Source organism: Aricia agestis, chromosome 14 (assembly GCF_905147365.1).
Source record: "Aricia agestis chromosome 14, ilAriAges1.1, whole genome shotgun sequence".
Lineage (NCBI taxonomy): Eukaryota > Metazoa > Arthropoda > Insecta > Lepidoptera > Lycaenidae > Aricia > Aricia agestis.
Window position 1 is genome coordinate 8163726 of NC_056419.1, and position 27348 is coordinate 8191073.

General features: G+C 35.7%; 3 protein-coding genes across 7 annotated transcripts in view; 2 read left to right on the forward strand and 1 right to left on the reverse strand.

Moving 5' to 3' along the window:
- The first annotated feature begins 1704 nt into the window (after positions 1–1704).
- LOC121733703 (GATA zinc finger domain-containing protein 14-like) lies at positions 1705–21269 on the forward strand. 4 transcript variants are annotated; one of them, XM_042124039.1, is made up of 5 exons: positions 1705–1785; positions 2615–4720; positions 5104–7081; positions 11822–11827; positions 21254–21269. In XM_042124039.1, the coding sequence occupies exons 2-3, from the start codon at positions 2632–2634 to the stop codon at positions 7077–7079; spliced, it is 4065 nt and encodes a 1354-aa protein (XP_041979973.1). In that variant the 5' UTR covers positions 1705–1785; positions 2615–2631; the 3' UTR covers positions 7080–7081; positions 11822–11827; positions 21254–21269. The 4 variants fall into 4 exon arrangements, with proteins under 4 accessions (XP_041979973.1, XP_041979975.1, XP_041979974.1 ...); XM_042124041.1 differs by lacking the exons at positions 11822–11827; positions 21254–21269 and having other exon boundaries at positions 5104–6393; positions 6541–7286; XM_042124040.1 differs by lacking the exons at positions 11822–11827; positions 21254–21269 and having other exon boundaries at positions 5104–6243; positions 6319–7286.
- On the forward strand, positions 15186–24856 carry LOC121733705. Its single transcript, XM_042124052.1, has 7 exons — positions 15186–15320; positions 15554–15633; positions 16051–16208; positions 18143–18214; positions 19813–19951; positions 23792–23910; positions 24592–24856. Exons 1-7 carry the CDS (start codon positions 15268–15270, stop codon positions 24736–24738), a joined length of 768 nt encoding a protein of 255 aa, XP_041979986.1. The 5' UTR covers positions 15186–15267; the 3' UTR covers positions 24739–24856.
- Positions 24857–25680: 824 nt separating this feature from the next.
- Positions 25681–27348, reverse strand: part of LOC121733616 (monocarboxylate transporter 10-like) — a 153220-nt gene continuing 151552 nt past the window's right edge. For both annotated transcript variants that reach the window (XM_042123916.1, XM_042123917.1), the window contains 3 exons: positions 27120–27220; positions 26378–26589; positions 25681–26039 (listed from right to left, as the gene is read on the reverse strand). In XM_042123916.1, the coding sequence (XP_041979850.1) occupies positions 25806–26039; positions 26378–26589; positions 27120–27220 (547 nt within the window). In that variant the 3' untranslated portion in view covers positions 25681–25805. The remainder of the gene's footprint in view (positions 26040–26377; positions 26590–27119; positions 27221–27348) is intronic.

A 27348-nucleotide genomic window follows, 5' to 3' on the forward strand; every position in this document is an offset into this window, starting at 1 on the left:
TTTTCTTCCTGCCTTTATTGGTAAAGGCCATGAACTAAAATCCTACATTTATTGAGAGCATGTGGAGGTTTTGATATCAGAATAATAATAAATAACATAAGAAAAATGAAAATATTATTGTGATTTACATACATTCTCGAGAATTCTTTTATCTTCTGATTTATGAACTTTAACACAGTTTATTTTAGTTGGATTTCCCCACGAATGTATTTTATAGTTGCCTCTAAAAACCTTCCTAATTATTTTTGGACAACTACAATCTAATTTCTATACTTAAATTAGTTTCTATAGTTGCAACGAAAATGAATCCCATTAAATTATTTTTCTTAATATGATGATTGATGACCTAAGTACCTCAGCAATTCTCAATAAAATAGTAAGACCATAGGTAAGACTGAACGTTGTATTTGAATAGGTAAGTGAACCCGCAAGATACAGGCAAATAAAAATTAAAACGTTTACATTTTTTCCAGCAATTTCTTGCTACTAGATATTGGCAGAATATTGGTCACCCACGCCAATGACTGTTAAATGAAAAAAATAAGTGAAGTATGAAGTCATGTTTTGAATCATAATTTGTAACACCTGTCAGTATGATGATGGTGTCAATTGTTTAAATACTACCCAATATATTTTCATCTCTTGGGTTTGCTATAATTATCATATTATGTACACGAGTGGATAAATCAGTTTTGTTTTATTAGCTTGTAAGCTTTGAATTATAGGAATAGTTAGCCATGATGTTTTGCCTTCATCACCTGTAAAAAGGAGAAAAATGCGAGACAAAACCATCATAATAAGTGTTAGACAAAAAGGAACCCTTATAGTTTCGGTGTGTCCGTCTGTCGGTCTGTCCGTCTGTCTGTCCGTCCGTCCGTTTGTCTGTCCGCGGTTTTGTTCAGAGACTATAGGACCTACAAAGCTGTAATTTGGCATGAATGCACATATTAATAATGCCGACAAAATGGTAAGTACATGAAATCTTAAAGAAATATTTTTTTATGGTACCTTCCCTACACATCAAGTGGGGATGAATTTTTTTTTCGCGTCCATCCCATCGTGTGGGGTGTCGTTGGATAGGTTATTTAAAAATATTATGAGTATTCATAGATCATTTTCCGATTTAGGGATCAGTTTGTGAAATATTAAGTTTTAAAGTGGAAAAAATCGTTAGAGTCCAGTGTCCCCCCCTTCTACCAGCTGAACGGTTGCTTCTGGTAATCTGAAAAAAATCACGGGAGTAGGAAATATGCTGAATTTAAAAGGAAAACTATCACGGCTAAGAAGACTTCATAAGTTTTTTAGTTATAGTCGATCAACTAAAAAAAATGATTTGGCGAAGTATAAAGAAACTTTTCGTTCAAATTCCTTTGAACATAACTAAGACGATGTTGTTAGTAGTGTAAAACACGTTATAAATGTACACTCATTGATCATACAAAAATTATCAAAAACTAGCAGTACTACGGAACCCTGTATTGCGCGTGGCCCGACACGCACTTGGCCGGTTTTTCTGAAGCTTCCCGCTTCCGTTTCTAAACGACTTAGCTTTACAAGGACATCGCAGTTATCAGTCGTCCTTACGAAGGCTACAAACATGATTTGGTCGGTTAAAATTAGCGGAGTGTTGTCGCAGAAATTCTCAGAATACGATTGACTATGACCTGTCGGGTTATCGTGTACTGATATAAGCTAAAGCTCAATAAATATACGACTCATTCGCGACCCATCACAGTACGACCGCATTCGTGAAGAAAAAATACGTTACTTCAGCATACATTTTGTGTAAGTTTTTTTTCAAATATATTTATGCGTTATTTTTTTTTATTTACAAACAAAGTATAAACAAATAAAGTTTATTTTATTAAATCAGTATTTTTTATAAATTGATGAAACTATATTTGGTGTTTTGGGATGTAGAAAAAGATAATATGCAGAAATGGGAATCATGTTATAAGGTACAGAATATTATAATGAAAATTATAATAAGAATATTTTCTTCTTTGTAATGCAACCGAAAGAAATATGTATATTATATACTTTGTATGAAGAAAATTCTTAAATTTACTTTAATAAATACTTAAATAAATTACTTATAGACATTTTTGAGAATTTCAATTCTATATTTTAAATTAAAATTAATTTAGATACTCTTTGCTATTTTATAATATTATTTTGTTCTTACTCTTCTTCTTTCTTGTCGCTAAATACTTTTTGAAACCCTTAATTGCATCCGCAGTCGATCCATTTAAAAAATAAATGGGATCAGAAGCTGAACACTAATATATATTCTGTGGCTGAACTGTTATTATCATAATAATAAATTATTTCTTTAGTCGTTTTATCTCAAGTTCAAAGCAAAGTCATTATCGTAGTAAAGTTAACATAAAGTATAAACTTATCGTATCTGCCAGATTAAATGTCAAGTTGATTGCTTAGCTCACTACGATTTTTTACGTAACGTTCGTCATTCTTAATATCTACTGTTGTAGCTATTATTATCGATGTTGTTAAGAAACATTTAAGCATTGTTTATTAATTTAAACCTGTAATAACGTATGAGTTTAACGAGTTAACGACACTCCAATAAGTTTTGTATTGTTTTCGATTTCAGATTGCTGCGATATCGACATGAGGCTCCTAATTCTCTTAGCCTCGATCGGGGCTATAGTGATCGCTAAACCAGAAAAGTACAGAGAGAAGGAGGATTTCGAATACTCACGAAGCTCCTCCGACGATGGGACCAAAGCTGGATTCTACGGCGCTCAAAGAGGCAACATGGGAGGAAACTACGAGCACGCTCACAACATGGACATGCTGGCTCAACACCAAATGAGCTCCCTGGTGAGACAGGTGGACGGGGAACTCGGAACGGGAGCGAACCAGCGCACCGGCAGTGTCTTCACCTCGGGCAGCTCCAGAGGAGTATACGGCTCGGGAATGTACGACTTGAGTAACCTCAAAGGACGCAACTTCGACGAATCTCACGCCTTCGGTGGCTCCCATTCGTCCTTATCGTCCAGCTCCGGAGCCGCTACGAATTTGGGCTTCGGACACGAGCACGCCTCGAGCGACTCGAGATACAGCAGCAGCCAATCGCAGAGTGCCATCGAAAGGTCGCGATACCGTCACCACTCGTCTGCCGAATCCTCGTCTGATCTCGTTATGGGAGGACACCGAGAGGAGAGCCTGCACGGCGGTATGACTCAAAGCGAATACGACCAGCAGGCTGCCAGTAATTATTACTCCGGCAGCAATGGATACAACTCGAACGGAAGATACGTTAACAGTGTTCCTGCAAAGGTTTACATCAGACCGGGCCAGAAAGTCACGATACCGATTTCCTCTCAGACGTACGACGCCTCCCACTACAACGCACATTTACACGACGAAAACTCTGTAAATTCTGATGCCGAGATAATTAGCAGCGGACACGTCGTAAGCATTAAGCCCGTAGTTAAACACTACGAATCTTCTTACAAGTACAAAAAGGAATGGGAGAAACATGACACGCAAACGTTTGCGACCCCTACGGAGAATCCTTTCCCGCAAAACATCGAAAATTTCGACAGTTTACAAGTATCACAAGGATTACATCACCGCGATAACTTCGACGTTAATAGCCACAGCAGTTCTCAGCTAAACAAATTTAACAGTGCTCATTCAAACGCATACAGCACCGGTAGCAAAGCATCGTCGTTTCATCAATCGGGATACAATTCCGGCTTAACCGCTGAGTCGCAAAATTTGGATTCATCTTTTGCAGGGTCGCATTCAAAAGATTACTTACACGCGGGGATCGGTGCAGGTAATATGGTTGAAGATATAAGTTCTCGACCCAAGCATTACCAGTCCTCCTACTCATACCACAAGGCATGGGAGAGGCAAGGAGACCCTTATGTTATTGTACCTGACAGCAGTGCTGGTGGAAGCGAAGTTCAGTCGTCACAAAAATTCACCGCCGCTTCAGAGAATTATGGTCAATCGTCATCGCACCATGGTTCACATTATAGTCAATCTCAAAAAGGTTATTCCAGTGGTTGCAGTATTGATTGCGTCAATGGCCATATTCGAGTTGCTCGATCCTACAAGCCCGACGCAGAAAACTTGGAGCAACAGAGCCAAACTGAATGGGCGAACGTAGAAGACTTGGGGCAACAGACTCAAGAGAAATGGGAAAATTTAGATAACTTGGGTCAACAAGTACAAGAAAACTGGGATCATGTAGGTGATTTAACTCAGCAGCAACAGAGTAAATGGGAGACTCAAGAAGATCTAGGGCAGAAAAGTCAAAATGTGTGGGACAACTTAGACAACTTAAGTCAACAATCACAAACAAAATGGGACAAAATAGAAGTATTGGATCAACAAAAAGAAAATAAAAATGACAAACAAGTTGTAGGACAAAAACCACAAAACTCATGGGACAAGCTCAAAGATTTAGAGCAAAAACCAAATGTGAAACCTTTTGATTTGCACAAAGAATCACCAAACACCCAAGAAAGTGTCAGCGATCGCCCACGATACGTCACATGGGGTGAATACCAAAATTTTGGACAACAAGCTCAAAATAGTTGGAACAACGGGGATCACGTACATCATGATCATCACCACCGACATATTGTACATGAAGACCAAAGCAACAAGTATAACAACATGCATGACATGTTTAACCAAGAATTTGAGAACTGGAAACTTATGCAAAGTATATATTCTCAACGTAAGTAACTTAATGAAATGTAAATAATATTATAACTAAACAATATTAACAAGTGTTCATTAACTTATCACTGCCCTCCTAATGACATAATTTAACAACTAAATAGGTATATATCATAATTAAAAATATATCAGGAAAACTTAATAAAATGTTAAACTTAATAACACTTAACAAGGACTAGATCTAAATAAAACATTAAACATACTAACTAAAATTTTATTGTTTTGGAACCTTTATTATATCCACGCCCTATAAAATATCACATTATTTAGATTAATAACAATATTAATAAAACAAATTACGTACCCATTACCTAATTTTGCATTAAATCACTAGACACGATAATATAAATTCATTAATAACTAAATGTTTCTTATTTAAAGATTTGGCCAACAAACAACGAGAAAATTATTATAATTCGTTTGGTAACAATATAAATACACAACAAGGTGGATATCAATTTGGACACAGACATGGTAGTAATTGTCATCACTCACAAGACGCGTCACTTATCAATACAAACTACCAAAACTCATGGAATACATTTGGACAAGAACATGTTCACTACAAGCATTTCTCTGACTTTTGGAATAACCAGCACACAAATGGAGATATATTTACAACGCAACAGGAACCACATTTAGTTCCAACACAGACTATGGCAGAAAATAATAAGGAAGACTTCTCAATTCATAACTTCTGGGACAAATTAGATAAAATCGATAATACTGAACAAACACAAAATATACATCAATTTAATGTTGATAAATCCACTGAACAAACAGTAAATAAACAAACAGAATCTAAATTAGACTTTGAGAAGAATGTTAATATTAATGAGGATATGGAAGAATCACTCGTGGTACATCCAGTTGATGTGGGTCGTGGTGATATTGGTGCCGAAGATCTAACAAGTGAATCGTTATCAACTGAACAAAACAAGGACAAAGGTACACCAAGTTCCACAGTTATTATAAACAAAGAAACCAAATATCACAATTTAGATCAAAGCTCACAGAAAGCAGAATCTCATGATAGAACTACTACTGAAGATTCCTTAGACTTAAGTGTTGTAGGTCTTGAAAACGTGCCGAGCGAAACGAAATATAATCAAAATAGTTACAACAAAAAACCTAAAGATAATACTGAAATTGAAAATACTAGTCAGGTTAGTTCAAAACCATCAAACGTTGAAAAAATTAATCAGGAGGCCAATTACATGCAGCATAATGCAGATCAACAATTTGTAGATTGGATGAGGCAGCCAAATTCAGGCCATGAATCAGAAGATTTTGGACAGCAACAGAACAATGATCAACAATTAGAAAACTTCACGCCACCAAATACTGATCAACAGTTAGAAGACTTTGGACAGCAACAAAACAATAATCAACAATTAGAAGACTTTAAGACACTCAATACTGATCAACAGTTAGACGACTTTGGAAAGCAACAGAACAATGATCAACAATTAGAAGATTATAAGCACCCAAGTACTGATCAAAAGTTAGAAGATTTTGCACATCAACAAAGCAATGATCAACAATTAGAAGACTTTAAGAAATTAAATAATGATCAACAGTTAGAAGACTTTGGACAGCAACAAAACAATGATCAACAATTAGAAGACTTTAAGACACTCAATACTGATCAACAGTTAGAAGATTTTGCACATCAACAAAAAAATCAACAATTAGAAGACTTCAAGAAATTAAATACTGATCAACAGTTAGAAGACTTTGGACAACAACAGAACAGTGATCAACAATTAGAAGATTTCAAGCATTTTAATACTGATCAACAGTTAGAAGATTTTATACAGCAACAAACCAATGATCAACAATTAGAAGACTTCAAGAAATTAAACGCTGATCAACAGTTAGAAGACTTTGGTCAGCAACAGAACAATGATCAACAATTAGAAGACTTTAAGCAACAGCATACTGACCAACAACTAGAAGACTTTAAGCAATCTAATACAGATCAACAGTTAGAAGACTTCGGACAGCAACAGACCAATGATCAACAATTAGATGATTTTGGGCAACAAGTGCAAGATCAGCAATTAGAAACATTTGGAGAAGTTAACAAGCAACATCAAGGATTTGATTTTGAACACACACAACATTTCACACAGGAAGTACCAAATAATGAAAAACAACAAGAAAGAAAAATTTATGCAGAAGATAGATCTCTGCCAAAGTTACAAGCACATGAAGAACAAAATAGTAGACTACATGAGTCAGTGATTCCTCCAGAACCTGTGGTAACTACGGAAAAACCTGGATTTTGGAAGTCAGTAGGGAACAAGTTTACAGGGGCGAAAGACACTGTTGCTGGATGGTTTAAAAGAAGTTAATGTGTTTTTTCGCTAAAGACGGTGGCAAATATGAACTAAAAATACATAAAAAGCAGTATTATCTATTTTGAACATAATATATCAATAAAGTGAATAACAAAATTTGGCTTACCTCTGGCAGGGTGTTGTAATACTTAATGAATGCCTGTTGTTGCACTGAACCTAAAATGATAAGCATGATTTATAATTTTAAAAACATGTTATTTATTTTTTGTTATCTTAATATAATGCATGATTTAAAAAAAATGTTTGTTTTAAACAATCAAATGTGACATGTTTAAAAATAAATGGTTATTATAAAAATATTTTTATTAATTTTAATTGTTTAGATAATTACCCAAAAACATTAAAATAATATGATCTAATTTCTAATATTATGCCTACGAATAATAATAACTAAGGAAAAGTAACTCCGTTAAAAAAGATGCTCCACAATACTTAAAACTGTACCTTAGGTACACATTTCAATACATTTGCAATATTTAGGTGACCTTGAGCGGTACTAGGCTGACGTTACATGACAGATCAAAAGGAACCGAATTTAAAATGGTAATAGTATGGGAGTTACGATTCCTCAGTTTTTATTATTCGTAGTATTATGCTATAAAATTCTCAGCAGTGGCACAGCACTTTAAAAAAATATATAATATATACATAAATCAATACAAAAGTTACTCAAAAGACAGCCAAAACATTGTATCTAAGGCACGGACGTAAAAAAAATACGGACATAACCTAGTCTAATCACGAGTGAAGCATAGTTATGGCAGCCCGTGTAGGATGTGTGCGTGTCATTGGTGCCGTCACTCAATGTACAATGACAGCGGGTTGTAGTCACTAGTTGCGTGTGTGAGTGTCGGTCACATGTACAATAAACGAAATTGTCTTACCTTGCATGCTTGACCTCTTTATAGTGTATGTCCATATTTTTTTTACGTCTGTGATCTAAGGTAACTTATTGTAATAGTTTGGGCCTGGGGTTATTGTAATTGGAAATTTCTACCCAAAATTTAATATTTACACTTAATTTGTAGCTAGATAAACATTATACCTATTGCTTGTGTTAAAAAAATATGAAAGATTATTTTGATGAATTTCGGAATACAAAGCTAGTTTAGGAACCACTGACCAGTGAACCTACAGTTTAAATAACATGAGTAGCATGAGTCGGTATAGAAGTGCAGCAGAAATAATTTGGTTAAGTAATAAAATAAACTAATTTGGTTCAATTATACTTACTTAGATTTAGGGCTTGAATTGGTTGTAAGCTGGACATTTCTATTTAAAAAGGCACAATTTTGTTAAATACTGAAAACAATTGCAAAAAAAAAACCTTTCAAATAAAACTATGATAATGTACTTCAAAGTTTGTGCACTGCTTATTTTAAGCAGTACGAAGTTTAAGCAGCAATATCAATATCTAAATATATTATTAACTCAGTAACTTATTTTGATTTAAATATAGTTTTTAAGCAACATTCGTTCACAAGTCACAACACAAACAAATAAATTTATTGAATGAAAAGTCAAGTTGTCAAAAGTCAAAACAATTCGGATTTCAGCGCCAAAAATTAGTTTTTTTTTTATATTCAACTTTTGGGCTTTGGCCCTCAGCCATACTATACCATGCGCTCATCATCACTTTATAATAGTTTTAAATATTTTGCGTGCCATTTGAATAGGCTAGTGGGCGTTATTAAAAGATTTAAGTTTCAACATAATTTCAACAATAAAAAATCTACTAAGCGGTTTATGTCCAGCTTGGCAGAGAGACGAGAGTAGGTACCGTAAACTAGCTGTCATTGGACAGCTAAGGATTTTTTTTACAGAGATAGCTGTAAAAAATTAAATTCTTCGCATGAAATAGAAATAGATATTATATTATATTTGTGTTCATAAATTATCTTACTTAAGATAATATGCAAACATAAAAATGCGATGGTTTTTCAGTTTAAATTGATTTTCGGTAAAAACTGAATAGTAGGTAAAACACAGTCATGGGACAGAATTTCAGTAGTTGGACAAGCAAAGTTTGATTGAAATTTGGTTAAAATAGGTATTGTAGGTAGAAAACATTATAAATAATTGTTGTTTTCACATATATTTTTATTATTTATTGCAAAATAAGGTATTTTAATAAAATATTTAACGAAAAATCACTTGAAAAAATAAAAATTCTTACCAAAATTACATAGTACTATTGAAACATAATATCTATACGTATTATAACTTTATAAGTGTGAAGGTCTGTTCGTCTGTCTGCCTATCAATTACTTCTTCACGCTCAAACCACTGAACGGATTTTGCAAAAATTTGGTATGGAGACACTGAGTCCCGGGAAAGGAAAAATAGTAAGTACTTTTATCCCGGGAAAATGTACGTTTTCCACTCGATAAACGGACTTCGACGCAATGGAGTTACGGCCGTCATTTATTAATATTATAGATGTGAAAGAATGTCCGTCTGTTTCTTTATGTCCGTATATATTTTAGATATTATTTGAGTTATGTTTTACCTTGTTCAGGTAAAACGTAACTCAAATATTTAGGTATTTTAGTCTCCAGATTGTCCTCAGCGAGCCAATCGGCATACTCAGACAATATTTAAATATGGAGGACAATGCAGAGCAGCTCATTTGCCGTACTCTACTTTTAGGAGGGAGTTGGGCTTGTCATGGCATGCACGTAACGATTGTGCGCTAACAATATTATCTTTTAGGATTTGAAATAGATCTCACAGGTTGCACATGTTCTTGAGTCTGGATTATACTGATGGGTAGCAAAAATTGTATGGAATTTGTTTAATTTAAATGATTATACACAAAGTTGAGGGATTTCATGAAATATAAACTAAAGGCTTGCTATTTGCCTACTTTGGCGACAAAAATAATAGGAACGTACTACACAATCCAGGGATGTCCTAATAAAACATAAACAAAAAGGGTAGCTGATTTTGAAAATTACAATTCCTCTATAAAAACGAAAAAAATTAACGCGTTGTTTAAATATCAGCCATTGTGCAACCCACAGTAGCATTTTACGAGGCCCCCAAATTGCGTTACGTTACCTTATTCATTCCATACAACTAACGGAAACAAGTAGGTTCTTGAAGTACCTATTCAGAAGTCACACTTCATTGAAGTATTCAGAAGACACAAGTCAGCTGCAAATTAACTTTCGTAACAGCTTTGTCCACATTGCGCCTTATTCTGTTCATCAAGGGCATGCCTTATAGCGCTGTCAACAGTGAACGTGAGGCATGCCCGTAACGCGCGTTGGAATCGTAGAGCTATGACACTTTTCTTTCAACGCGGGTGGATTTTGACGTGATATCAAGTAGATCAGTATTATTTCATATACTAATAACGTCTAATAACTGTTCAGCACTTTTATAATACCAATAGTAGGACAGGCCAAAAGAACCTATAAGAGGCCATGTACCATCGAAATTCTCATACATACGTAATACCAAAATCATTTTCTCATGCGAAAATATTTAACATTTTTGAGTTATTTTTCAGATTTAAACACTAAAAATATTTTTGAGTGTTTAAAAAATTAGTAGTAAATTTATTACTAAATTTATTTTTAAACACTAAAGAATATAATCAAACACGGAAAAATATATAAATAAATAGTAAATTTACTACAAAATATTTAAACTTTAAAAATATTTTTTTGTATTTAAATATTTTGCAAGTAAATTTACTATTTATTGATACTAGCTATTTGACCGAACTTTGCTCAGTATTCGATAAAACACGAATAAAATGTCGTTTTCTAATACAAAATTTCATGAATATATATATTATATACAGTGTGTAACAAAAATAAGTGATAATACTTTAGGGTGTGTATGTGTTCCTTGTAGAGACTTCACTGTGAAAGTAGCAGCGCTGAAAGACGAAAAAATTTTTTCACTTTTGTATGGGCAAGGGCCCGAGCGTCGCGAGTTTCCCCATACAAAAGTGAAAAAAAAAGTTGGTCTTTCAGGGCTGCTACTTTCACAGTGAACTCTCTACAAAAAACACGTACACATCCTAAAGTATTATCACTTATTTTTGTTACACCCTGTATACACATATATAATATATTATGCCTAGGGGTTAAGCGGGGGTGACGCGCGTGGTGGGACGCGGGAGGTGGGCCGGTCGCCGGGGGCCGTTTAGTACCACGCGCATAGTTGTATGGCTAACACGGAATTATTTTGTTCGTCACGGCCCCGCGGCGCAGCCTCCGCGCTTTAATTATTAGTGTCTGTAACAATGTACCCTAACACGATCGAGTGTTATGAAATGTGGAGGTGCTTCATTTTGAGTGGCGAAAGTTTACGCGGAACCCAAACGGAAGCGGAAGTTTACTTGAATGCAGCAGCTGCACCTGCACCAATCTGAATCGCAAAACAATCAAAGACTCGAATTATGGACAGTTTGCAACACGTCTGCATATGCCTCGCCACACGCCAGCCTCAAAAACATGCCTCTGACGAGGTTAAAAATTGTGCTTAACAAACTTTTAAAGTCTTAAAGACAATGTGCAAAACGCGCTAGACTTTGCTTAGAGCAAAATGGATTGCAGTTTGAAGTCGTTTGAACTATGCTAAGTGTAGACAAGATGGAAGTAAATAAGATTTAAAGGTGGCTTGTTTTGATTTTTATTTTTTAATTAGTTGTACTGTGTACTTATGTTGATTGAATTTTTTAAATACGCCTAAATGCAAAAGATGTGGTTTAGATTTATTTTAAATTTCTAATGTGCTTATTGTTCGTAATTAAAAAGTTGTAATTTTCCATTCTATTGATGTGTATCAATTAATTTTATTCTAAACATACCTGTGATCTACGTCCTTTACATTTTGACGGTACTAAGCCCGTTAAAGTATGAAGGGAAAATTCGCAACTTACGATAATAACAAGAATGTCAATGGAAGGGCGGGGCGGGGCCGGGCCGCGCATGTGTCCATATTTTGTGGTGTTTGGTAGAATAGCTTTCGGAGGCTATTTCTCAAAGTTTTAGTACTGATTGATTATAAAAGAAGAAATACGTGTATTTTTATTTTTAACAAGGATTAATTTATCCACATTTGGCAGGAAGGTTAAATTGCGCCCTGTTTACAAGAATTGCTCGTTTAAAGATAATAGATAAAAGATATTTTTTGGTATTACGTATGTATGAGAATTTCGATGGCACCCGGCCCCTTAAAAAAAACAATGCCTTTAAAAAAAACCATGGCGCACGTGATGACCATGGCGACCTGAAAAAAGATGTTTTCGTCGTTTATAAACCTCAAACTTTTATTTTTACGATCAAAGTGTAAAGCATAGACATAATATATACTGTCGTAAAGACCACCTGACAACCCGAAAATGCGTGACCATTTTCGATCTGTCAATGTGTGCGTGTGCTAGTGATGTATATTTTACTATCGATAGTATAGTATTTTGTTATCGATAGTATAGTCCGTTCGAGTTATTTTACCTGAGTTTCTATAAGAAATAAATAATATGCAACTTTGACAGATTTGTATTTCAAATTAGGGCCGTGTTCGTTGGCGTATTTTTGGACAAACCTTTTATTGCGCATGTCCAAAAAATGTCATGGCAACGCCATAACAAGTTGCTGGTCAAGTCGTAAACAACGTTTTAATTGTTTATACATGATTAAAATAATAAAAGCTAAACATAAATACATAAGCCTAAATTGTCTAACAGCCGCACAAATAATTTATTTAACACTATGATAGTGTTTGATTATTTTATTTTAGAAAATATGGATATGGCTCACTTGGAAAAATTTAAAAATTTAATTGGTTTTTTTTATGAAATAGAGGGCAAACGAGCAAACGGGTCACCTGATGGAAAGCAACTTCCGTCACCCATGGACACTCGTAGCATCAGAAGAGATGCAAGTGCGTTGCCGGCCTTTTAAGAGGGTTATAGGGTAACAGGGGAGGGAAGAGATGGGAAGGGAAGGGAATAGGGTAGGGGATTGGGCCTCCGGTAAACTCACTCACTCGGTGAAACACAGCGCAAGCGCTGTTTCACGTCGGTTTTCTGTGAGAGCGTGGTATTTCTCCGGTCGAGCCGGCCCATTCGTGCCGAAGCATGGCTCTCCCACTGGTTTGTTCATTGCAACGCCACCAACAAATTGCAATTGGGTTAAATGTACAGGGCCTCTATCATGAGCTCTTAAATCCATTCTTTTTACGTCCTTATCTGACTGTATAAGGACGTAAAGTGAATGGATTTAAGAGCTCATAATAGGGCCCCAGGTCGTAAACAGTTGTCGTTGCCATGGCATGACATGATTTGGACATGCGCAATAACTAGGTTTTGCAGCGAATGCGCTAAAAATTACGCCGACGAACACGACCTAGGTATCATAAATTTTAATTGGCAAAAAAAGTAGATACACATTTTCTTTTGGAATGATTTTTCAATCGTCGGATATGTTATGACATAAGGTTCTTATAGGGGTAAATAATATACACATAACACATTATAAAGTTACTTATTTATTACTCAGGTAAAATCTATCTGGTAAATCAGCCCTTACATTGAAAGTAAACGTTGAAAGTAAACAACACACTATACTAGTATATTATATTTTATTCTTATTATCATAATATTTTTATTACAATTATTTTTAACCGACTTCCAAACAGGAGGAGTCTAGACGTTCGGCTCTGGATATATTTTTTAAGTATGTTGAACTCCGCCGTTTATGAACCGATTTTCAACATTTTTCTTTTGTTGTACATTGTATTGTTTCGAGTAGGTATGTTTGTTGTTGTTCACATCACATGTTCACAAAAGTGGCGGTCTGGTGATGGGAACCATGACAAATCGAGGTGACTCCTTGAATACAAATGGGAACATATGGTCCCAGAAAACGTTCAAAATCTTTCGAGTAATAACCTTCTTGGGATTCCAACCAACACGCCCAATTAATTTCAGCCATTTTCCTCTTATTAGAGGATCTTGAGGGAATCTGTAAAACAAATGATTATGATATATAAATATAAACCTTCCTCTAGTTTTAGAGTCACTCTATATTATAGTAGTTATATTATATTAGCTATTATATTAGCTATATTGTACTATACTATATTAGTTAAAATAAGATAATATGTCCTTTTTAGTCCGGCCGCACATTATCCGAATTTCTGATAAAAAATTCGGACGCCCCGCCCCGCTCATACATTTTGACACGTCAGAAATTCTTTTAGTATGATGGGTCTACAACAAAATGTATGAACAGAGTGCGTTCCGCCGGGCGTCCGAATTTTTCTGATCAGAAATTTCGGATAATGTGTGGCCGGGTTTAAGGTGATAAATATAAAGGTAAATGATTTTTAGTTTAGTTTTATGTTATTGTAAAATATCGATAAGCATATCGATAAATTTGATTCAAGTACTAGCGTATATGTAAAAAAATTTGATGAAAAATGTTTCTTCAAAATTTGTGTAATATAAGAACAATAGTACCTTTAGTTACGCAAAATATGAAAGTGAAAGGGAAGATTCACAATATTTTATTAGAAATAGAGAACTAAAGACAGAATATAGCAAAAATAAACACATCGTAGCAATTAGGACATGAAGATTACCTGTGAAATGTATATTGTTCAGGATTATTCTTATGATTTACACTGCAAACACTTACAGCACAAGTCACAATTTTTAAATATAATAATATTTATTCAAAATAACAAACAAATTGAACAATATATTGGAAGTATCGAAAGGGCATAAAAACGACTGACGACTTTTGACGACCTGTCAAATGAAAGTGGTTACAATTTTCATTAGACTGCCTCTCTCTTTTCATCTTATTATAATTCCATAAAGGATTTTCTTCTCTCTCGCACTCTTTGTTGGTCTTTAGCATTATAGGTTTATGGTGTAAAGTGTCCCTCTACTGAAAGTTCTAATCACAGATTACTAGTACCTATATATTTGGTTCTAATGACTCGTATTTTACCCTAGCTAAACTCAACTCTTCTATGCGTAAAAAAAGAACGTCATTTTGACGTACAACATGTGTCAAATTTGTGTCAAAATTTTTACGCCAAATTTACAAACGTCAAAATTTATTAGAAAACTGCAAGTGGCGGTTGATGTTAAACGTTGTTGTTTATATTATTTTTGTAATTCAAATAATATTATTGGATTTATTTCTAGCTTAATATGTTAATTTTTCGATGTGGGCTAGTGGTTTTCATCGCAACATATATTTATTCGTAAGTGATTTTAGTTTGGACGTACACTCATCCAGAAAAAGGGTATTATGTGTAGCGCAACATATTAATTAATTACTTAAATGAAAAACAATTTATTTAATGAATTTTAAACTTGAAAATGTGGCTCAATTTTTGTATCTTGTTGTATCGCATTTATAAGTATTTGTGTTTCTTTTGCTAAGTAAGGCTCCTTTCACTTTCCTTCACTTATTAATGTTTGCTTTTCATTTCAGAATTTCGTTAAAGTATAATAAAGAAACATTTTTTTTGAATTCTGGACTTGTATTCTTGTATAGTGTCAGTGGAATATTAGGTAAGCAATTCCTATTAAATATGTCTGATGTATTGCTTGCAAATGAACTTTATAGGTTTCTCATCAATACCTAATAATATTTGGTCTCTAATATCTACTGTTACTGTTTATTGTAACTACAAAAAAAGAAATTACCTTTGCTCCTGCTTCTATAAAGTTTCTTCAGGAGAAGGTACATAATAGTTAACTGCTGCGTAAACATAATATCAAATAAGTATAATATTTTGTTTACTAGAGTAAAAAAAAATCATCTTGCTAAATTTCAATTATTCTCAATTTACTGTTAAAACTTAATATTTTTTTTTTATTAATATTGAACACTAATGGCATTATCATGTAAAAACATACTTTTAACCCAAACATATAACATCCTACATTTATACTAATATAAAAGGCCATATACTAACTTTTTTGCAGCTGGGAAAATCATCTACGACAGATACCAGCAAATCCACATACTAGGTTCACTAACCCAAAACCCAAATGTGACTTCCTTCGCCAACCGGATCGCTTCCTTCTCAGCCTCTCTCTTATCATTGGGCTTCCTGGTTTACATTATATTATTGTCATTTAAGGTAAGAGTCTATTGTATGTTACTAATAATATTTTGCACAAGATGTTGCCGCAGTGTTGCACCAAAATTTGTTAATAGCAGGAACAGTACATTTTTCTGGGATGAACCCTTAACTTAATAATTTAGTAACAGATTGCAATACACATTTAATTGTATATTACTTTACACCACTGTACATCATTAAAAAAATTACTAAAGCTATGTTGTAATTGACAATATCTGTTCACTGATGCATGCCACTTTTTTTATACAACTTCAGATGAATGTTGTTACTAAACTGGAGTCATTCGTAATCTCTGCTCTAATAGCTTGGACTTTCTAAAATGCAACAAAACCATTGTCCATATATTATAGGGCTTTGTAAATTGTAGCTCCTCTTTTTTTGTCAATTTTGATTTTGACTTGACTTTGACTTGCGACTATAAAAAAAAAACTTGAGGTATATAATATGTATTCCCCTTGCTTTTATAAAATTAAGATTATTTTTTCGCGGAATTTATGCTGAGACACTTAAATGCAAGAGCCCTATGTGAAACCTAGGTAGTTTATTTCGTAAAAAACAGTATGTACCTCGACCAGCACACTTCTTGGGTCCCTTGGGTCAAAATCAAAAGGCACTCTCACGTCTATAAAATCTTCGATCTTTATTAATCACAATAAGATACCAATTAAATCAACACTAACAACACCCTGGGCGCCGAAGAAATCTCGCGCAGGGCCCTGGTAGTGCCAGCCCTGGTTTTAAGAAGCCTCAGGGTAACTAGGGTTTAGAGACTTCCTAGCCCTATTTTTTTAAATACAGATTTTATGGTAGGTGGTAAAGAACAAGAGGTATTCGAATACATATAATATTATAATAGTATAGTTTCTTTCAAAGTATTTTCTTGACGGCCCTGGGCCCATTTGCCATTCCCCAAGGGCTCCCGTTTTAAACTGCGAGTTTGCGTCGCATTTTAGGTTTTATTATGAGTTTTGTCGCAGACATTTGCGATGGGAATTCGCAGTGATGTGTGGGAGCCCTAAATACTGCCCCGATTCAACAATTTTTTGTGCATTGCGTTATCACTTAGGCTCTCTAGTTGCGTAAAATGGACTATAATATATTTCCTGCAAATTGCATTACTCGTTTCGTTGCTTTATACACACGAAGTCAAGGTCTCTACTCTCCGCTGATCAAGAGGCGTGACGTAAAACGCTCTTGAAACCATTAAGAAACTAAAACATAATATGAGAGGTTCTAATTTTAAAAAGATGTAGACGTATATTTTTCTCTGGATATCTTGCAGTATAAATATGATTGTTTTTGCCGCTATTTAGTATCTAAATAAGCTTGCTAATTTAATAACTGGGCCATTTTAGGTCTAAGGGCGCGATAAGACGTGCGCGTGTGTCTGCGCGTGTCCTACTATAGCGCATGGGAAAACACGCGCGCAGCACGCGCTGAACCCGCGCAGAGCCCGCGCGCGTGTATTCTCATATGCTATAGTACAAGTTACAACCCGCGCAGAACACGCGCAGAAAACGCGCACGTCTGATCGCGCCCTCACAATATAGTTAACCAGTGGTCCGCCCCGGCTCCGCTCGTGGTACATAATAGGTTGGGCAAAATGAGTGATTCTAATGAAGAAATTCGATACATTTTAAAATTTTATTACAAAAAAGGTAAAAATACAACACAAGCCGCGAAAAAAATTTGTGTTGTTCATAGACCTAAATATGCAGTATCTGTGAGAGTAGCGCGGTTTAAGCGTTTTCAGTCCAGAAATTTTGATATCTTTGGCCGGTCGCCCCAAGGCAATTTGATAGTTAATTTTAAAATTTTTTTGTTCTATAAAGAAGTGGTAAATGGAATGTTTCTGGATGGGATCTTGGGAATTGGTTACAGTGCGCCTGCACAAAAGAAGGCTTGTTTACACACTGTTTTTTTTTCTCCAGGTAAATGAACATTGTCTGAGAGCAGTTAATATTTTTATATGCGGATTTGGTAGTTTATACCTATGGGTGCAGGTATGTACTCTTAGAATTTCTATATTCCATTTATAGCTATCTTGAATCCTTATAAAAATAAATTATTCATACATAGGAATGCAACAAATTAAGAGGAGACACTAGGGCCGTTTTTCCATACAAACGTTGTCCCCTGTTTCCTCCCTGGATCATGCCGGTAGAGTTATAATATTTTTCCTGAATATTCTTTTTCATAATTTAATTATTAAAAAAGATATGGATGTTCAAAAACCCAAAATAATGGCCAGATATTCCGCTGTGTTCAAACATCTAGAAAACAATTTTGGCTGGATAAAAAAAATATAGGAACACAGCTCAAGCCTTGCTTTAAATTTTAATGAAAAGAGTACTTAAATCGGTTAAGTTTTGGAGAACTCAGGGGACAACGAAAACATTAATTTTCTGTTCTTTCATTAGATCAAGCTGCAGTTGTCTCTATAACGCTCTGCGGTTAGGGTATCGCGATCTTTGTTTTTCATTTCCCTAGCCCTCGGTGTATCCTCTTAAGAGTTTCGCTTACTTGCGCAGATCTGGGTAGGTAACCTTAATTTATGTTATCTCTTTCATAAAATGAAAAAGAATGAATGAAAGAACGAGAGAGTTTTCATGAATCTAGGGATAAGTTAAATCCAGACCAGCGCAAACAACCTTTAGAGATAAAGCTAAAATATATATTTTACGTGAAAATTGAATAGGCTCCGAAATGCTAAAAATTACGTTTCGTATCCTATTCAGAAATAATCCCTCTTTAAATTATTAACATGCTATGTATTTTTTTATTCAAAGATAGCATCAAGATTCAAGATAGACTTTAGCATCTGCATGCTTTATTAGCATGTTTATTATACTAGCTGTTGCCCGCGACTTCGTCCTCGTGGACTTGGTGTCAAAAGCTTGTATAAAAAAACCCTGGTATGGGGTACCCCTTAAATCAAAACAGCTGTACAGTGTGCACATTTTTTTTTTAATTAAACTTTATATAGTTTAATTACGTGACTGCATACTGCATAGATAAAGTACTGACTTAATTAAAAACGTAAAAAGAAATAAAAGTCGAAAAAACGAAACACAGATATAAGTATAGTAAAGCGTCAGCGCGATGTAGGAGACGCACGGCATCATCTATTATGATTTTTGGAACTAACTTAATTTGAACAAATTTACGCATTTTCACCCCCTTACAACCCTTTTTTCCAGTAAAAAAGTAGCCTATGTACTTTCTCAGGCTTTAGACTATCTGTATACAAAATTTCATTACAATCGGTTCGGTAGTTTTGGCGTGAAAGCGAGACAGATAGACAGACAGACAGACAGAGATACTTTCGCATTTATAATATTAGTATAGATAATACAAACTTAGCGCCTTGTGCAGGCGGTTGTTTTGTATGAAACTGTCATACTAGCTTATTATAATATGGGACTGGTTCACTACTTCTTGATAAGTGTCGGATAGGCTATGCACCACTTATCTGACGGATAGAGTACCTATGGAGTATCTGTCAGATAAGTTGTGGATAACCTATCCGGCACTTATCAGTTATCAGGAAGTGGGAAAACAGGAAGTAATCTAATTATAACATACATTATATATTTTCCAGTGCATCCTCACGAGATATATCTGTACATTGTTCTACGACAAGCGGTTGTCGGTGCTGAGACAATGTCTGGCGAACGTGAGCTTCCCCGTACTTACCGTTATGGCCACTTTCGGCACGGTGTCTTCGATTTTACCTGAAGGTAAGAAAGTCTTTTCATCCTCAAAAAATATTATGTATGTGACATACATATATACAACTCCGTTGCACCAAAATTCGTTTATTGCGGGGAACGTACATTTTTCCGGGATAAAAGTATCGTATGTCCTTTTCCGGGACTCAAAGTATCTCCATACCGAATCTCAAATCGGTTTGCTGAAATTCGGTATGGAGAAATAGACAGACACTTATTCGCATATTAGTATATTAGTATGGATATTTTATCTCCAAAAATGTTTTATATTATGTTGCAGCCGTTTAGTTGGATTAGTAACTTAATTGGACGTCAAGCCTGTTCATTGAGTGCGTTCTAAAATTACATTTTCTATATTAAGTAATTGTAAAACGTGCGTTTGTAGGTAGTAGCTACATTATATTGTACCAGATGTCCCGCGCGGCTTCGCCCGCGTAAATTAGGAATTTTACGGAAACCGTACATTTTCCATTAAAAAATAGCTCTTCTGTCCCTACTCCCTTGGTCTATTCTATATCTGTGCCAAATATTGCCATAAAAATTGCTCCAGTAGTTTGTAATTTCTAATATTTCTCCCGTTTTTTCCACATTTTCCTGAGTTTCTTCGGTCGTATTAGTCTTAGCCTATAGTCTTACTCGATAAATATACTAGGGGTTCCCAAACTGTGCGCCGCAGCGGCGCGGCGCCCTGGTGCGCCGTGGAAAGGCAAGAGGGGTGCCGCGCCGTGAGTCGATCCCTTTGTATTAGCTCTGTGGTCGATCCTCCATCATTATCCAAAACTACAAATATTATAAAATAATAATATTAATTATGTAAATCAGGTAAACGATTACATATTTTTTATTACTATTTACCTGCTTATCCTAATTATAACCATGAAAGGTATTTATTTAGTATGTATTTATTTTATTTATGTGTATTAGTGATACAGCCAGTTTGTGAACCTTTCAATAATAAAAATTATGTATCTTTTTCAAATAGCTAGGTAGAGTAGGGCGCCGTGACAAAATATCTTCCGTGTAACTGTGCCGCAGGCTGAAAAAGATTGGGAACCCCTGTTCTATACTAATATTATAAAGCTGAAGAGTTTGTTTGTTTGTTTCAACGCGCTAATCTCAGGAACTACTGGTACGATTTAAAACATTCTTTCAGTGCTAGATAGCCCATTTATCGAGAAAGAATATAAAATAAAATAAAATAAAAATAGCCTTTATTCTATTACTAGTAATTGTTACAGTTTTTTTAAATTAAGATTACATGCATAAATTAGTTATTATTGATACTATTCGGATTAAAATATATTACATTACAATTTATTGGTTACATTAAAAACGAAAAAAAGAAAGAATATAGGCTTTATTTTATCACGCTAAGACTAATTAGAGCGAAGAAATAGAGGAAAATGTGGAAAAAACGGAAGAAATAATTTGAAAGGGCTTATCTCACGAACTACTGGAGCAATTTTTCTGTTATTTGCATGTTATTTCGCACAGATAAGAAGTAGACCACGTGAAGGATCATAGGCTATTTTTTATGGAATAATTTGTCTGTGAAATATCTAATTTACGCGGGCGAAGCCGCGCGGAACGTCTAGTTGAGTATATAAAGGCTCTATATTAGGGAGTATAGGGACATGCATAATATGCCGGCTCTCGACATAGGCCAACGCGTCCGCAGACGCGTTGGCCCAATGTGTAGAACGGGCGTTCGCGCGTTGGCCGTAGGTATTTAGACGTTGGCCAACGCGCGAACGCCCGTTCTACACATTGGGCCAACGCGTCCGCAGACGCGTTGGCCAACGCGTTCGCCTATGTCGAGAGCCGGCATTATGCACATTGCACAATGCACACCCTAAAGTATTATGACCTAATTTTGTTACACCACATAATATTATGTATGGCATATTACAATATGCCATAATTTTGCCGTAATTACTTATAACCTAGTTAATACTTAATAGTATTCTCTACATAATTAAGTATTCTCAATTCAAATGTGTACATCTTGAGTTGAGATTAAAATCGCTCGTTTTGCCGCATGCGGTGTGAGTTGTGACGCATGGGGGGAATGTGAGGCAACACGCGATGTGGGATAATCTAATTAATGAAACGATTCAGAACCGGCTGGAGACTAATATTTTTTATTTGTCTAGCAAAAGTATATGAAATGAGATGTCATCGGTGAGAGAGTTTCTTACTGCCGCACTTAGATATATTATAATGATTACTTAACTTTAATGTAATGCTTGATAGAAAAAGTATGAGTTAATGTCAATATCTAGGTACATTTATTTTAAGTAATTACTAATTATTAAATCTCTATGAGTGCATTTAAACTTACGGATTTGGGTAAAAGGCAAGAAGGTGAAAAACCTTGCCCCTTTCGTGCATTTTCTGAAGTGGTCAGATTGAATTTCTATAATAAACTCGTCTTTAACTCTATACCAGTGTTTTTAAAAATTATTTATGATGTGACCCCCCTGATATGACAAAATATTTCACGACCTCCCATTGTTTCTTTTTTATCATGTATTTTTGAAGATTTCCTTCTGTTAAATTGCATTCTTTATTGTTTTTTTACTATAATAGTCCTTCCAACCTTTGGCGATCCGCCTACAGAAGCTTCGTGACCCCCCAGGGGGTCGCGACCCACAGCTTGAAAAACACTGCTCTATACTAATAATAGTTTTCAAGTTTCCGACTGGGTTATTCGTAGGAAAAAATTACGAATGTATGCTTAAGCTTAAGCGTTTCGAAATACCGCCACAGTAGAAAAACTATATTTAACAATAATTATGTATTATTAATAATTTACGCATCCTGTACAGTGTATGTCAGTAATAATTAAAAGTCCGAAGACACACCTTTATGATTATTATGTATCATTTAATATAAATTTTGACATAATAATATATCTATGGAGCTTAATAATATGTCAAAATCTCAATTAAAGTTATGTAATCTTTATGTCTTTCTGTCGCACTCAGAGACGAATATTAATTACTTAGACTGGGTTGCACCTTTGACTTTAACCTTAACTATAACCGGAAAAATTGACAGATGTCGTATGAGAATATAGGGTGTTTGGACGCCATATTTAACTTTAACTTTACCCACGCCTCTGGTGCAACCCAGTCTTAGACTGGATTGCACCAACTAACTTTAACTTTAACTGTAACTTTAACTATAACTTTAACTTTGACTACAGTGCAAAATATAATATAATAATAATAATAATTTTTATTCAGGCAATAAACCCATACAACAATAATTATTTATGTACCTATATAAATAAAATTAAAATTAATTAAAATTAAATAATAAAATAAAATTTAATATAAATTATAAATAAAATTAATTAAATAATTAAATGTCAATTCTTTGGGTAAAGTTAAAAATGGACGCCATCAAGACGCCATATTTAACTATAACCATAGAGCTCGACAAGGTTTTAAATCCATGTGGCGAAAAAAGGAACTAACGCTGTTATCATACAAAAACCGCAATTTTTGACAGTTCTCCTTTACCAGCAGCGCCCCCGCCCACGCGCATGTATAACCTTGTTGGATCAGCTGTCATCTGTCAATTTCTCCGGGCAAAGTTAAGGGTAAAGTTAAAGTTAAATTTACCTTAACTATAACCATAACTTTAACTTTAACTTTACCCACGCCTCTGGTGCAACCCAGTCTTAACGGTAATTAAATGAAAATTTTGACTTAAGCTTCATACATTATCAGACAAACTCTTCATTAAATTGAAGCTTAATCATCATGATGCATGAAATGTTTCTGAGTGTGGCAGTTAGTCACAAATTATTGTTTTCTAACTTGACATTGTTGTTTTTTCCAGATTCTTCCAATGGAATGTACGTGTGTCGAATCGCCATTACGTTAAGTAGCTACATTCTGACGGCAATATTCATTGTATTCATATTGTCCTTCAAGAAGGACTACGAGTATTTTGCTGAGGTATGCTATTTTAAAAGATTTTTTTTATTAACTAAGCTCAGTCTTAAAATATGTAAAGTGATGAACCATTACTCATTAGTCTACGTAACAGTCATTATGAACGGAAATTATAAAAAATTTGAATAAAAAATTAAAACAAAGAGAAAAAATTAGAACAAGAATTCTGTGAGTGAAAGTTTCATGTTTTCGTGTTCCGTGAAACAGCTCCGAGTGTAACTAACTCAGAACTACGCAACATCATTAATAAGTAATAACGCCTAATGTCTCACGAACCCAAAATATTTGGATCGCGGAAATCCGCGACCAGGGCTCGATCTGGCTATTTAGCCGCTCCGGGCAGATCATTTTTGCCGCCTTTTACATACATGTTTGAGGGATAATGGGGAGAATATTTAAGTAAAATACTTTGATATTTCTAATGTTCAACCTGAAGTAAGTTGAAAGGTAAAATTCTCAAACTTGGGTGGTGGATGGCTTATAGATAATATGTAGTTGTTGGAAGATAGGAATAAGTCAATTTTACCACTCTGGGCAAATGCCTGGCTCGCCTTAGATCGGGTCTGCCTGCGGCCCTTGTCTTAACAGTTAGCAGCTTACATTCATATCCTTACATTCACATTTAAAAAAAAATTTATTTGTACTTCAATTTTTTTTGCTTAACATCACAACTTAAATTTCCAGGGCCTCCGATCAGAAATGCTGCTGGACGACGCGTGTTCCCTGAGCGCGTCGCTCTCAGACGTGGACAGCAGCATATTCGGGACACAGGACATGCTCTCCAGTGCGCTACTAATAAAAGGGAGCATCGGCCACGGTAAAGTGTCCTGACCTGAGGCCGTGCCCGTCTCGGGCACGGTCACACCAGGCAAGAACTACGGTAGCCTGGGCCAGACGGATTCGAACAGGGACACGGGACACATCTCATCCGACTCGTCCTCAGGTGAGGACAGCGGCATGTCCTCGGGCGAGAACGACGAATCCCTTAAGTATAATATAGTTAAACTAAGTAACGCTAAGGAATCTAAGTGCCTAAATAGTGCTGTGTGGAATGAAATTCCGAGTTGTTCGAACGGTGTGTCCAGTTTAGTTCATAAGCCAAACGATTTCATTGTGATAAACGTGAGGGGTGAAGACGAGTGTGATTCGACGAGCGAATGCGTCGGTACAAATGTTTACGATTGTGATAATAGTGTAGAAATGAGCCAAAGTTTAGTTCCTGTTGCAAACAACGAACTTGTGCAGAGAGAGAGCCAGAAACTAGTGAGTCTATCTCTTTCTATCCTACTTGCTGCGCTGTTGCAGGCGATGCGTTGTTTTGCCCAATTCTTAGAGGAAATTGTCGCTCCGCATAGGTTATAATATTGTTTTGGGTTTATTGTGCAGTTAATGTTATATTCGCTAGTATTACTTACCAATTATTACAAATGTCAATATATTTCATTACCCTCTTGTAATCTATGTTTTATTGACTGCCTGATTAGTTTTCATCAAAAATGTTCAGTATCGTAGTAAGTAAACGTTCAGTAACTTGTCTATGCTAAATAGCATAGTTTAGCATAGACAAGGTGCTGAACGTTACCGCGCGCAAGTGCGGATACGCCTTTAAATAATATTATGTAACATTTAAAAGGTTTCCAAACCACAAACTTCATCATTTCATTTTAAATATAATATAATGTATCTATATATGTAGGTGTGTACTTTGAGTAGCCTTTACTTGGAACTCGAAAACTACGATTCATTTGACATACTACGATGCGAAATAAAACAACACCATACAATAGTTATTTTAATAAATAATACCGAACAATACACAAATGCAACTACTACACACAACAAATAAATTATGAGGTTAAATAGGTCGTACACGTATTATTGTCTTAACGTATCACTACTTATAACGACGCTTCGTTGATCACTGTGATCACTCTGTTCGGGTTGTGGCACTTTTTCTCCCACTTGGCTGGGTTGTGACTTCGGTGTTCTGGGCTCAGGTTGTTTGGGTTGGATGGTTGCGGGGAGTTGTTGGCGAGGACGATAGACCAGCGCCGGTTGCGTTTCTCGTTTAAGTTGGGCAGCTCAGCGATTAGGTTGTTCTCATACTCGCTTAGCATTAGATAGTTCTCCACCTGGAAATTGAAGATTATTGAATAGAAGGTTAATTATAAGAGGTAGCTTTAGTAGTTGCTGCATTTTTCTACTAAGATGATTGGTTCACTTATCTAGAGTTCTAGACCTCCCTTCTGATGCAGGAGAGCTCTGGGACGGGTTCAGGGCAGCCTAAATTACCGAATACCCACGAATTACCTTATTGCAACTAGTGATACAATCGGGTCCGCAGTCCAGGTCATCTAGCAGGTGCTCCGGGAGATGCAGGTCTTAGTTCAGGTCTAGACCTCCCTCCTGATGCAGGTGAGCTCTGGGACGGGTTCAAGGCATCCTAAACTACCGAATACCCTGGAATTACCTTATTGCAACTAGTGATACAATCGGGTCCGCAGTCCAGGTCATCTAGCAGGTGCTCCGGGAGATGCAGGTCTAAGTCCAGGTCTAGACCTCCCTCCTCGCTGATGCAGGTGAGCTCTGGAGGTGCGTGCGGTGCTGGTGAGCCTAAACTGCCAGCGCCAATGCCGTCTAGTAGCAGATCGCGACCACCGCAACGTCCGCCGCCTGCTAGATCTAAAAGTGATTTGGTGTTAATGTTTTAGAATTTGCTTCCATATTAAAGCTATAAGTCGAGAAAAGATTACCTGACATTAAATACACACACAGTGAAGTCATGATAGTGTCTGAAATCTGAATTCAATAGCGTTTCTAAGTACATACATACCATCAGATAAATTAATCAGCAGATGGCCTATTACCTATTTTATTAAATTCACGCCCACCGGCAAAATAATTGTGTACCATATCATTAATTGTTCGGCAAGATTTTATATTTTGCGACAGCAATGCAACAGGCACAATATCTTCTGTCAAGCCTGTTGAATTGCTGTTGCTAGATACAATATATTCAGGACCATGTCAAGTCAATGTAAGTCGCGGTATGTCGGCTGGGGTTGACATAACTTAACGAAAAGATGATGGATCTGTTGTAATTTGTACGTTTTCTGATAATACTATAATGAGGGTTTTTCATTTATTCCATTTGCCACTAGGTATCTTTTCGTTAGGTTATGTCAACCCCAGCCGCAGCCGTCATTGCTTACCAAGTGTGGTGGCACTCGTGGTGATACGCGGTTCCCTGTCCCGGGTGCTGCGGCGCGTCGGCCCGCACGCCGGCTCGCAGCTAGCAGTGCCGCCGTTCTCTCTGAAACACCAGGTGATAGAGAAATTCGTCAGTTTTTAGTTAAGTTTAGGTACACTAAAGATCTCAACTTGCAGTTGATTTGAAATGATGCCATAGCAGATAGTAATTTATTTAAGGCTGGTATAAAT